General features: G+C 57.7%; 1 protein-coding gene across 1 annotated transcript; it reads right to left on the reverse strand.

The window, feature by feature from the left end:
- MONBRDRAFT_34113 (uncharacterized protein) lies at nt 1-12254 on the reverse strand (the record flags this gene model as incomplete). The annotated part of the gene is made up of 3 exons (XM_001749414.1): nt 1-168; nt 217-10315; nt 10342-12254. The coding sequence occupies 3 exons, from the start codon at nt 12252-12254 to the stop codon at nt 1-3; spliced, it is 12180 nt and encodes a 4059-aa protein (XP_001749466.1).
- Nucleotides 12255-12480: the final 226 nt, after the last annotated feature.

Below are 12480 nucleotides of genomic sequence, written 5' to 3' on the forward strand. Positions count from 1 at the left end.
TTAATAACGAACAGTCACCTCGGCATAGGTCAGTTGCGTCTGAACTGAGCTGGTGGTGGGGTTGAGGACCGCGACTGCCTCGTTTGTACCCACGGTCGCAAACACGTCGGCATCCAGGTCAAAAGCGCCGCTGTTATCATTGTAGAACACAAACGGCACCGCGTTGGCCTGCCAAGCAAGCGGCAAGGTCGAATCATCCACAACCACGGCATGAACCCGGGTCGAGTTGATGGTCAGGTGCCCCGACACGTTGAACATGTTGCGAGCCTGCTGCGGCGCCAGGCGCGTCACCAGCGTGGCGCCCAACAAGTCCGCGTCACCCTGCACTGCAATGCCGCCATCCGCCGCATTCAGCAGGCACGAGCGGCAGGACAAGAGATCAGCCTCAATTTGTCCAAAGCCAGAAATTTCACCGCCCTCGTTGACATATGCAGAGCAAGCGCCATCATATGTGACGTCGACGCTGGCGCCAACCAGGTGCAAGCGGCCGCCGTCTTGCGATAGGCAGCTAAAGCGCGTGGCATTGAACACGCGCACTGTGCCGCCTGCAATGTGAACGGGCAAGTAGAAGTACTGCATGTTGTCGCTGCCACCAATACACAAGTCATGCTCCACGTCAATGGTGGACGAGCTTGAGTAATAGCGCTCAAAGCGAGTGTTGTTGGTCAGCAAATTGCCGGTCACTCGCACAGGGCTGTCCACGGCAAAGCGACCCCCAGTCGTGTGCATCGTCCCCTCAATCGTAACCGACATGCCCTGGTCAATGTGGCACGAGCGCGAGCGGGAGGAGCAGGTGACGTAAGCATTACCGTGCAGGCGCAACGATGCCTGCAGGCAGGGTTGGGACAAAACACCACGGCTGCTGGCCCAACTCGTCTCACAGTTGTCGTTGTTTCGGCCAAAGTAGGGTTCGTTGGCGTAAAACTGGCCCGTGATGATGCCGTACGTGGTCGTGTACAGATTGCAATTCTCGCAATAAAAGCCACCGGGGGCACCAAGATACATCAGGCCATTGAGCTGCACGTCGCTGCTTGTCGTCAAGTTGCCGTTGCCCCGTACCTCGGAGCTCGACTCGAAGATGGTGCCCGACGCCAGTTGCGTGGTGCCTCGCATAATGTACAAATAACCAGCATTGCGCAGGCCGGCCAACGAAAAGACGTCACTGCTTGCATAGATGGCCAGCGTGCCTGCGTTGAAGAGCGAGCCCGAGGAATATTGACTGATGCTCGTCGCACCCACTGGGTCCACCACAAAGGTGCCGCCGTTCTGAACCACCACCTTGCCGTAGTAGAGGTAGAGGGTACCGGCGCTGAGCTGCAACGTGGCACCATCATCGACAGACAGCGCGCCATAGTTGGAGACGGTTTTCTGGTTTGCCGAGTCCAGCAGCATGCTGCGCTGAATCACCAGCACGGAGTTGATGGTTCCCGACTCCCAGTGCACAATGTTCGCAGCGTAAAGCAGACCCTTGCCTTGCAAGAAGCCGGCCTCAAAGTTGAACACCTTGGCCAAAGTAGCATTGCCGCCCTCCAAGACCTCGACGCGCGCCGACGAAGAAGTCAGATCCAAGGGCACATTAAGGACGCCCGACGCCAACACCAACAGACCCGATGACACCTCCACGCGACCTTGGCCCCGGATGCTGGCCGCATCTTGCAGAATGAGCTGATTGCTGGCGGCCTGGACGTATGAAGCCACGCTGGTCATCTGGATGATACCCGAGGCTGCCACAGTAGTGTCGCCCCGGAAGGCAATGGAGCCTGCCGTCGTGATGGTGCCCGAAATGTTCATCGGCACGTCAAAGACAGCGCTGGCAATGCAGTTCTCCACCGACAGCGTGCCTTGCACCACAAACGAACCCGAACCAGACATACTCGAGTCGGAGGTGGCCACAAACGTTGAGCCGCTCGGCACCGTCAGAGTACCACCTGATTGTAGGTAAAGGTAGCCCTGTGTCCAGGTGCTCGTGCCCTGGGCCGTAAAGGCCACATTCTGGATATACTTGCTTGAACCAGATCGGAAAATCGTCTTGGCCGCAGAGAGCACACGCGCATTTCCAGTACCCGTCACCCGGCCCGATTGAAAGTCGTAGCGAATCGGCACAAAGAGTTGCGTGCGGTATTGTAGCGCCACGTAGGTTGAGGTTGACTGCTGGCTCAGGCGTGGCACCGTCACGTCCGTGTCCAGCTCGAGGCGACCGCTCGATTGCAACGTGATTGAGTTGGCGATGGTAGGCGTGCCGGTCGTGTTGTCGTCAGCCACGGGCCGCAGCACATGCAGAGTACCCGTGATGGACACGGTATGCAGTGACAGCGAACGAGCGTATGCCGTCAAGGTGCCTGAGACCGTCACTGTGCCGCTCTTCAGCTGGCCCAATGCAGTCACGGTACACGTGCTGGAGCATCGCCACGTACTCAGTGAAGGATCTGCGGCCACAATCTGGCCGCTGATTTGGCTTTGGCCCAGCGAAAGGTAGGCACCCGCAACAATCGTGACTTGGTTGGTAACATATGTAAATGCCGAAATGGAGTAGCGATTGTACACAATCACTTCGCCATCAAATACCAGGCGCGGGTCGCCCGACTGTCGGTTCGCGCTCAGGTCACTGTACACAGCAAAGGTGGCACCCGACCGCACGTGGAAAAGAGAGCTGTCATACATGTACAGGTAGGCCGAGGTGCCAGTCCAGATGGCAAAGTCCTGGACCTGCAGACGGGCACCACCACGCATGTACACGTAAGAGGCGCTAATGTTCACACGGCGTGCTTCCACAGAAAGCCCCTCCAGGGTGATTGAATAGCCCAGGACCACGAGCTGCTCAGTCACGATCCGACCCGATCCGACCAGCTGGTTATAGAGATAAAGCTCGGTGATGGTGGCCACTGTAGTGGCAGGCACAGATAGAAGACCATTTCGCACGTCCGCCTTCTCAATCGCGATGGCGGTGTTCGCGGGGAGCTCAAGCGCACAGCTGCCGCCCGTCAGACTGACTTCTCGCAGGTGATTGCTTGCCATATTGGGAAAGTGGATATAGCGAGGATAACGTACGGAAGAAGAGCCGCTGCAGGTGAAGGAGTCAAAGCTCAGGTTGGTCGTGTTGAACGTGACGTTGGCTTGGACGTCGCTGTACGAGTACGAAGCCACCACGGAGACTTGACCATCCACACGACTTGAGGGATTGAGGGTCACCTCCTGGATGCCGGCAAAGTTGAGCTGACCGTTGCGATCCGTGGTCATGCGACCATCCGCAATGAAGCGGTCATAAAAGGTCACCTGGGCATTGCTCGCGTAGATTGAGCCCGTGCTTTCGAGAGTCACGTTGGAGGACACGCTGAAGCTGCCCGTGTTGGCCACCGACCAGTCACCCGAGATGCGCAAGTCACCGCTGCTAAAGCTGCAACTCACGGTGCAGGACATGGTCGCACCCTCGGCAATGTGCAACCAAGCTTCATCGTACAGGTATGTTGTGTAACTGGTATCATAGACGACTGCGCCGTGGTAGGTCATGTTGCCGCCACGGATGTAGAGCGCGCGATAAGAAGTCACCTCCACGCTGCCCAGCACCTCCACGCTGCCCGTTCCTTCCATGTCAATGGTGCCGCCATTCCAGGCGAGCTGGTCATGAATGGTGATCGCACCAGGCACGTGCAGATGCACGTAGTAGCTCAACGACAAAGCCTTCCAGTCCAACGTGCTTTGGTCAAAGTAAATGTCGCCGTACGAGTAGAAATAGAGGTAATCGACCTGCAAAATGCCCTCAAAGTACGCCGTCTCGCCCGAGCTCATGTCTGAGGTCAAGGTCTCTGTTTTAATGACCGAGCCGGAGTGGGCGCGCACCGGATCGACAAAATGCAGTGCTCGCACGCTTACATTACCGTGCAATTCGGTGTCGCCAGCCAAATACAGGCGGCCCTTACCAATCACATCGGAGCTGGACGCAAAGGTTGCGCCTTCCGCGACGTACAAAGTGGCCTCCTCTCCAATCTCGAGTTGTCCGTGCAGCGTGAAATGGCTGGTCTGGAGAGTGCCCGTGACCAGAGTGGCATGGCCATTGATCTCGACTTGCAGGTTCATGTACATTGTACTTGGATAATCGAAGAGAACTTCATCCTCAAAGACGACCTTACCCTGACGGCACGAGCTGGATGAGCTCGTGGCCATGTAGTCCTGCACGCGAGCCTTGGCCAGGAAGAACATGGCGCTGTCGGCGTCGACGCACAAAGTCGGGGTGGTCATCTCCACCTCGCTCATAAAGGTGGCATTTGTGCTGTACAAGTAGAGGCCAGAGTTGTGCCAGTCCACGGGGGTTTCGAACACGACCTGGCGTACGCCGTTGCTGCCGGCACTAAAAGTCGCTGTGCTCAAGCGCACGTCCCTTGCACGCACTGTCACGTCGCCATTGCCTGTGATGGTACCGCTGGAGAGGAGGAAACGCTCGGTGATGACCACGGGCGAATTGAAGATCATGACACCCGACACGTCGATGTGGCGAAGTTCATAGGGTTCTGCTTGGCTGCGCACCTCGATGGTTCCTGAGCTGGTGGTACGAATCTCGCTCACGCCCGCCAACTGCACCGCGTCCAGGGTCACGTGTGAGTTGGAATCGTCCACATGGAGCAAGGACACACCGAAGGATAGACCCGAACCGATGGTAATGTTGGCTGCATTCTCCACACGCACAATGCCATCGCCGGAAATGCCTCTCGCGAGGATGTGATTGGAATAACGGAGACGCAACCACGCTGCGCGGGTTGCAAGCGTGATGTTGCCGTTCACGTGAGAGGCGGCGGTCCTCGAATCCAGGGAGAGCAGGCCCTGATGAATCAGCACGTCCTTCAGGAAAACAACAGTGCTCGAGAAGCTAATTGAGTGGGTATCGGCGGGCAGCGAGATGGTGACCGCACCCTCAAAGACCACGCTACCATCCCCATTGAAGGAGTGTCCGGCCACAAAGGAGTGGGAAGCACCCGTGAACCGCAGCTCCGCGCCGGCTGCAATGGAGTGCGAGCCGTAATTGCCGCGCCAGACTGCCGAAGAGTTGACGTGAACAACCTTGTTGGCGTCCAGGGTGAATGCAGCCGTCGCGTCGCTGACGGTGTGTACGTAAGCATCGGTGCCGGCGCCACCAAAATTGGCGTAGCCCTGCAGCTCGCCCAAAATCGTGGTCTTGCCATCCACATCCAGGGCACCGTAATTAGACATGTAAACGCGAACGTTACTGCCAAAGTGCGCATTGCCAGAGATGACGAGCGAGCGATACAGATTGAATGAAATCTGCCCATGATGGCCCACCACTTGGATCGAGCGCAGCTGCAGCGGCGTCGAAGATGAGTCGGTCGAAATGGTGATGGGTTGATTGGCGTTGATGAGGAGGTCGTGATTGGCGCCGGGCACCTCCTGGGGGCTCCAGTTCTCGGGATTCTCAAAGTCCGTGTTGCCAGCAGCGCCGGTCCAGACCAAGTTGGCCCCAGAGCTGCAGGCACTGACATGACGATCCTGGCAGGTATCATCAATCTCGCACCACATGCAGGCTGCATCGGCGGTCGTGCAATCACCCATACTCGTGTGGGCCGAGCACGCAAGCGGACACTCGCTGTCAGAATAAGTCCAGCCACACGCGACGCCCTCCGCGGGGCCCTCAACGCTGCCTGAACGACAAATGTTGGAGAAGGTGTCCCAACCACATTCTGGACGTGCCGCACACGAAGCACAGGAGCCATAATCAGCGCAAGTGTCATTTTCCTGGTCAATCACGGTCAAGAACCCGGTGCTCTGGCTATTGATGACCACGTTATCAGCGGGCGAATACACCGTGGCATTGACGCCCAGCAACTGGAAGTAATAGGATGCCGAGCTGCGGTAGGTCAGAGCACGATGCACGTACACGGGCATGGCTGTGCGCAGCGTATTGCCCCAGTACGCTCCAAAGTATAAGTCGTCGATGCATAGAACAGCATTGGGATCTTGTGAAGCTAAGATTTCGAGGGTGCTCGAGAAGGAGATGTACTTGTAGTGTGTGACCGACTGGTCGGCAAAAGGCAGATGATAAACGCCCGCCGTTGAATTGTAGATCAGTGCGTCTGAGCCGAGGCGCAGCGACACGTTGCTCCACAAATCACACGGCTCCTCACAGCCCACAGCGGAGCTCATGAGGTACAAGCTGCCGTCGTTCTCAAAGGTGAGACTTCCGCCGTTGAAAAACGAATTGACCTGCATCTCACCGCCGGTGACAGTAATATTACCAAAGTTCATCATGTTGTCCAGCCCAATGTTCGTATCGTCGCTCAATAGCAACGTGCCGTAATTGATGTAGTGGCGGTATGTGTCCAGCGCCAGGCTCCCCTCAAAGATGGTGGTGCCGTACGTCACAAGTTGTGCCGCGTACTGGCTGTACTCAAGATCCAGCGTAGAACCACGTACATCCAAAAGACCATTGACGGTTGCGCGGCCCGGACCATAAATTTCAAACGAGCCAGTGGACCAGCTGCGCAGATTGTTGAACGTCAGCGAGCCGCTGCCTTGCATCCAAAGCTGACCGCCGTGGCCCGAGAAATCTTTGGTGAATTCGACGGGGAATAGGGCGTAGAGACGATCATTGCCTTGGAGCTCAAAGTCGCGATCCACGCGTGCAGGGCCGCCCAGGTAGTAGTAGGCGTAGTACGAATCCTGATCATACACAAACTCGGCATCCTCGTGTGCCAAAAACTCGGGCAATAGGAGTGCCCGGCCCTGGCGCAGGATGACGCGGCTGCGCACGTTGTCGCCAATGAGAACCGTGTCACCGTTAGTCTTGTCGATGTACAGGTTGGTGGTGTTGATGAGGCTGCCGGTGGGGAGTTGAAAATCGCCGCTTCCGCTGAAGACGACGCCATGGCCGTTGAAGACGACAGAAGCGTCCGCTTGGACGCGGTTTGTGATGTTTAGGAGCGCTGTCTCCTGCACATTGAAAACGGTGTTTTCACCCACGATGAGGGCACCAACGATGACCCAGTCACCATAGAGGGTGACCTGGGTGTCGGGGCCGAGGACGGTGGGGCAGTAGAAGCGCATGATGCTCCTAGTGTCCACGGGATTGAATTCGATGGACTTGTTCACCACAAAAGCATTGGCGTTCTCGGTGCTCACGGAAAAGCCGCTCTCCACAAAGAGACCACCATGCGCATAAAAAATGGCGTCCGTGTAAATGTACAGATTGAGTTCGTTGTCATCGGCATCCACGTCGACGAGTCCGTGCACGATCAAGCGTACGCCACGCAGATAATGCGACGAAGTGGTGTTGAGCGACACGCCGTTGGCGACCTCGAGTGAAACATCACCGTGGCCACTGATGGTACCTGATGACCAGGTGATTTGGTTGGCCTGGGCGCTGACATGAGCCAGACGCACGACACCACCGCCGCGTACGATCAGGCTGCTGGTGTTGAAGGGTACGGCAAACGACAGAGTACCGCTGAAGACCGTAGCCTGGCGCAGCTGCAGAGGAGTGGTACCATGCACTTGAATGGCACCGTTCGTGGCAACAAGCTCCCGCAAGCCCTCTAGCGAGTCGGTATCTTGGATGTCCAGAACCGCATTGGAGCTCGTGGTGCGCATGCGCTCAATCTGATGGGCCACGCCCTCGCGGAGCGTGGTCGTACCCGAGCGCACTTCGAGGTCACCGCCGCCCATCAAAGGGGATTCGATGGTGGCGTCATCCAAGACGGCAAGGGTGGCACCGCTGAGGACTGTGATGTTGCACGTTGGGCTAGTGGTGAGGCGACCCACGGCAACGGTACCGCAAGCCAAGAGCATGGCGGCGTCCGGCCCCATGGTCACAAAAGGCAGGGTCACATCAACGCACGTGGAGCTGGACACGCGCAGCATGCCATTGTTGGCAATGTAGCCCGCACCGGAGATACGCACGTTGGCGTCGTGGTCTATGATCACCGTACCCTCGCTGACCCAACTGGTGTCGCCCTCAACGTAGACGTTGTCAGTGGAAATGATCCACGTCCCGGTCGTGCGAAGGGCTCGGCGCAGGTAATAGCTGGAGGAGGTTGAGGTGAGCTGCACCATCGGGTCGTAAACGGTGAGCAGGCCCTGCTCGCCCTCAATGTAGCCAGACTGATAGTCTAGATCTGAGAGGATGTGGCCCTCGCCGTACAGCTGTAAATGGCCATTGTTGGCGATGGTGGCGCGTGTCGTCGTGAAGTTTTTGACATACAACTGTGCGTAGCCCGAGGAGATGGAGAGGTGGGATGTCGTGAGCGAGTCCACCTCGACCGTCAAGTACGCGCTGTTTTCAACGGCCACCTCCTGGAAGGCAATGTCACCATCAAAGCTCACGCTGGCCTTGGCCGAGCTTTGGACTTTGAGGTTGGCCACGCTGAAGACACGTGCGCTGACCACGGCGTCAACCGACGACCCGGTGAACACGACGTCGCCCGATCCCTCAACAGAAGAGGAAGGCAGGAAGGAGATATCGTTGGTGGCACGTAGCTCGGCGTCTTCCTCGACGGTGATGGCGCCAGAGATGGAAGTAAACCCGGACATGACGAGGGTACCCGACGTAACGTGAACCGATCCAGCCACCACGAGATTAGTGTTGATGGAGATGGAATCGCTGCCGGAATACTGCGCCACGCCGAGATCCAGCGAACCAAGGTGATACCAAGAACCGCTGCCAGATACGGAAAAGGAATTAGTGGCCATACTGGATGAGGACCCGGCCGCCGTGTTGAGGCGAGCGGCGTTGGTGAGGGAAAGGGATCCTGAGCTGGTCACCCGAAAGCCGGCGTTGGCGTTGAGCTGAACACCCGAGAGGGTGTAGGAGCTGCCGGATAGGATAACTGTGCCGAGGGCCTCGACAACGCCGGTGCCCATGATGTCACCAGACACCCAGCTAAAATCACTGCCCACGCGAAGACTCTGCTCAACCATGAGATCGGCCGAGTCCTGAAGGGTGAGGGTGTCCAAGTCCAGTGCCTCGGTGATACGAACAACGGCCGAGCCGCTGATGGACAGGCTTTGGATGGAAGCGACGCCCGCTTCAGTCAGAAGGGAGAGGTAACCGCTGGTGATGGCGGCTTCGACAGCTTCAAAGCGCGAGACGCCGTTGGCCACAACCACACCAGCAGAGACGGTGATGCTGCGGGCGCGAACGGCCTGGCTGTTAATGTTGCCGTTGGACAGCAGATAAATGTCACCGAGACCCTGACCGGTAATACCAAGCACGCGGGAGGACTTGGACCAATGCCAAGCACCCTGTACGCGAAGGACGGCACCAGTAGCCGTGCCCAGGTTGCCTTCCAGCAGAAGGGAGGAGACGGCCCAGGTGCCGCCGTAGAGTCCAATGTCACCACGCGAGAGGACGCCGCATGAGAAGGTGACGGTGGCGCCCTCAAGCTCGGCGGGCGAGATGTAGACGGTGCCGTCATTCACAAAACCAATGGTGCGCGAGCTGCCTGAAAGGGTCAGGCCGCCGTTGCGAACGGTCATTTGCGCACTCTCGGCGATGTGCATCTGCGCGTTGCCCTGCAGGTAGATACCGCCCGAGCCGGCCCAATCAGCCAGGTCATTGATCTCAAAGCGCAGGTTGGTGAGGTAGTGCGTGCTCGAACCGCACAAGGTGGCGTTGCCGACGATGACCGAGTTGGTACGCACACCTTCCCAATATCCCCCAAGCCAACGAGCGTCGGTGATGCTCAGGTTCTTCTGCGGCTCGAGGTAGCCATTCTGATGAATGAGACCCTCAATATGAGCATTGTTGCGGAAGGTGACGCGACCGCCATTCAGCTCCAGGTATCGGATGGTCACGTCCGCGCCCTCAAAGACGATGGTGCCAGAAGAGAGGATAATGTCTTCGGTAAAGGCGGTCTCACGGCGGAGACGGAAGTTGAGGCCACCCGATTGAATGTTGAGCTGCAGGTTGGGGCTAAAGTAGCTGCTAGCCACATCAATTGGCAAGTTGTCATTGATGTTGATGATACCGGAGCCGTTAATGGTGCTGTTGCTCGTGAGGTACTTGAGGTAGCCGCAGTCGGCAGAGGAGCAGTAACTCCAGGACTCAAATGAGAGGGTGGCCTCTTCCGCCACAAACACGGCGCTGTCAAGTTCGACCGCACCATAAAGGCGAAGAGTGCCGCCATTGACAATGAGGCTACCCGATCCGGTGCTGTGAAAGCCACCGTAAAAGCTGAGGTAGGACTGTTTGTACTGCGGCGTGAACTCGACGCGGCCGTAGTTGATCAAGAAGGAGGAGGGGAAGGTGATACTGCCGTCACTGGTGAAGAAAACCTGGTTGCCTCTAGGCTCAGGGCCCGGATGTACTTGGTCGCTGTGGATTGGGGGTAGGGGGTGGACCGGACCTTGAGCGTGTAGTCGTTGCGCTGGGCGTTGAGGTAGCCACCGTTCCAAATGAAGACGTCCACCTGCATGTCGTTGCCGAGGCGCACGTCGCAGTTGGTGCTGCCACGATAGCAAAGGGTGAGCAGGTCCAGGTCAAGGGGTTGGTTGATGTATAAGCTGCCACCGAGGGCACTGATGTTGCGAAGAGACGACAGGTCCACGGAAGAATCAAAGGTGAGGATACCACCCGTCATTTCCAAGTTGTTGAGACGGCTAGGGTTGGCCGAGGCATCAAGCATGTGCGAACCGCCCGTGACCAGGATGCGTTCGGGCTCAAAGACGGACGACTGCACGATCAGATCTCCCGAGTAGCCAACAAAGGACACGTTGGCCTCGACGCGACAAGTGGGACTGAGAAAGCCCGTGCTTGGACCAAAGAAGAAGTTGGTGGACTGGTTGGCCGTGAGGGTGGCGTCGCTGCACAAAAGATGACCTCCGGTGAGGCGTACGGAGGGCCCATAGGAGATGAGGGTTGAGCCATTGGCAAGGATGAGGCCCTGGTCAACGTAGATGGGAGCGTCGCCGTGAAGCTCAATGCGAGCGCCGTCAGCCACCATATCAAAGGTGCTGAAGCTATCACTGCTGTAGATGTTGTCAAAAATCAGGGTTGAGAGGTTGTTGGCGTACAAGGTGGCAGAGTACAGCTCAAGGTCATTGTAGGAGCGCTGTGAAAAGTGATATGTGGTGGGCTCGGTTGGAAGGAGCTTGACGGTGCTGCCCGCTTCAAAACTGAAGTCTTGGTAGGATAAAGGGCTAAAGGTGTCGAGGGAACCGTGCACCACGAGGTCACCGAGAAAGGCACCATAGCGCAAACTGGCTCGGCGGGCAACAACGAGGCTTGTACCAGCGAAAAAGCGGGGGTTGCTTGCTTGCAACAGGAGGGTACCCACAGTCGAGGGCCGATAGGTGCGGAGCTCGGCAAACAGAGTCAGGACGACGCTATCGGTGGCTTGGAGCTCACTGACGAGCTCTGCGTGGTCGACGCGCACCAAGCACTGTTCCAGGCCGGTGCAATTGATGAGGGTGCGGCGCTGTCGGGGCAGGCGACCAAAGCACCAATGGCTGGCGTTGTGAAATTCACCGTCACCACCACGCCAAACGGCAAGTTCGGGGTCAGCAGCAGCGGGGCTGCAGATGTCGAGGGAGTCGTCGGGAATCCCAGCACGGATGACAATGTTGTCAATGGCCAGATAAGAGTTGCGATCGGAAGAGGAGGAGCTTTCACTTTGCAGGATGATACGGAAGGACGTGGCCCCAGTGGGCACGAAGAAAAACTCTTGCACGTTGCGGCTGCCTCCGTTGCGGGAAGCGGAGACAAAATAGTCTGATTTGACCACGGTCTGGGTCTCGTCGTACCATTCCACACGCATGTGGCAGTTGGAGCAGACGCTCGAGTATGTGTCGGCCTCGAGGTAGATGGCGGTGCTCTCGCAGACTGAGGTGACGTCGACGGGGGCAGACGTCAGCGTGGCCTGAAATTGAAAGTCAGAGCCCGAGGCGGAGGGAAACTGGTTGAACCAATGGTAGGGGGAGACCATGGCAAAGCCGTTGTACGAGTCGGTGGGGACTCGTGCGTAGCTGGAGGTCACGTCACGATGCCAGAGTTGAAAGCCTGTGCAAAGGGAGGGAGGGGAAAAGGTGAGCCGAAAGAGGGGCACGAGGGCGGGGTCTGAAACGCTGTTGGGAGGGAGGGCGAAGAAGGGGGTGAACGGACCAGCATATTCCTGTGTGGGGGCCGGCAGCGTGGTAGAAAAGGTGCTGGACCAAGTGGCCAGATCGGAGATGGGCGCCCACAAAGGAAAGGAAGTGCCTAATGGTATCGAGAAGCAGAGGGGAGGGAAGGGGTAAGGCAGTGGGCATGAGAGCATGAGAGCGGGGCAGGACGGACGAGAAAGGAGCTCTGTGCACTTGCTCGATGGTCCTCGGTGAGCCTTGACTTGGTTTTGTTTTTGTTTTTTAAAGAGGGGGGGGGGGGGGGGCGGGATAAAATGAATCCCAACCAACCCGTGATGGGGGTGGGCTGCCATGCGTTGTTGCCTTCAAAGCGCTCTTCAAAAATGATTTCCCCAAAACCTTTGCAAACGGGGCCCCACA

Source organism: Monosiga brevicollis, genomic scaffold (genome assembly GCF_000002865.3).
Source record: "Monosiga brevicollis MX1 MONBRscaffold_30 genomic scaffold, whole genome shotgun sequence".
NCBI lineage: Eukaryota > Choanoflagellata > Craspedida > Salpingoecidae > Monosiga > Monosiga brevicollis.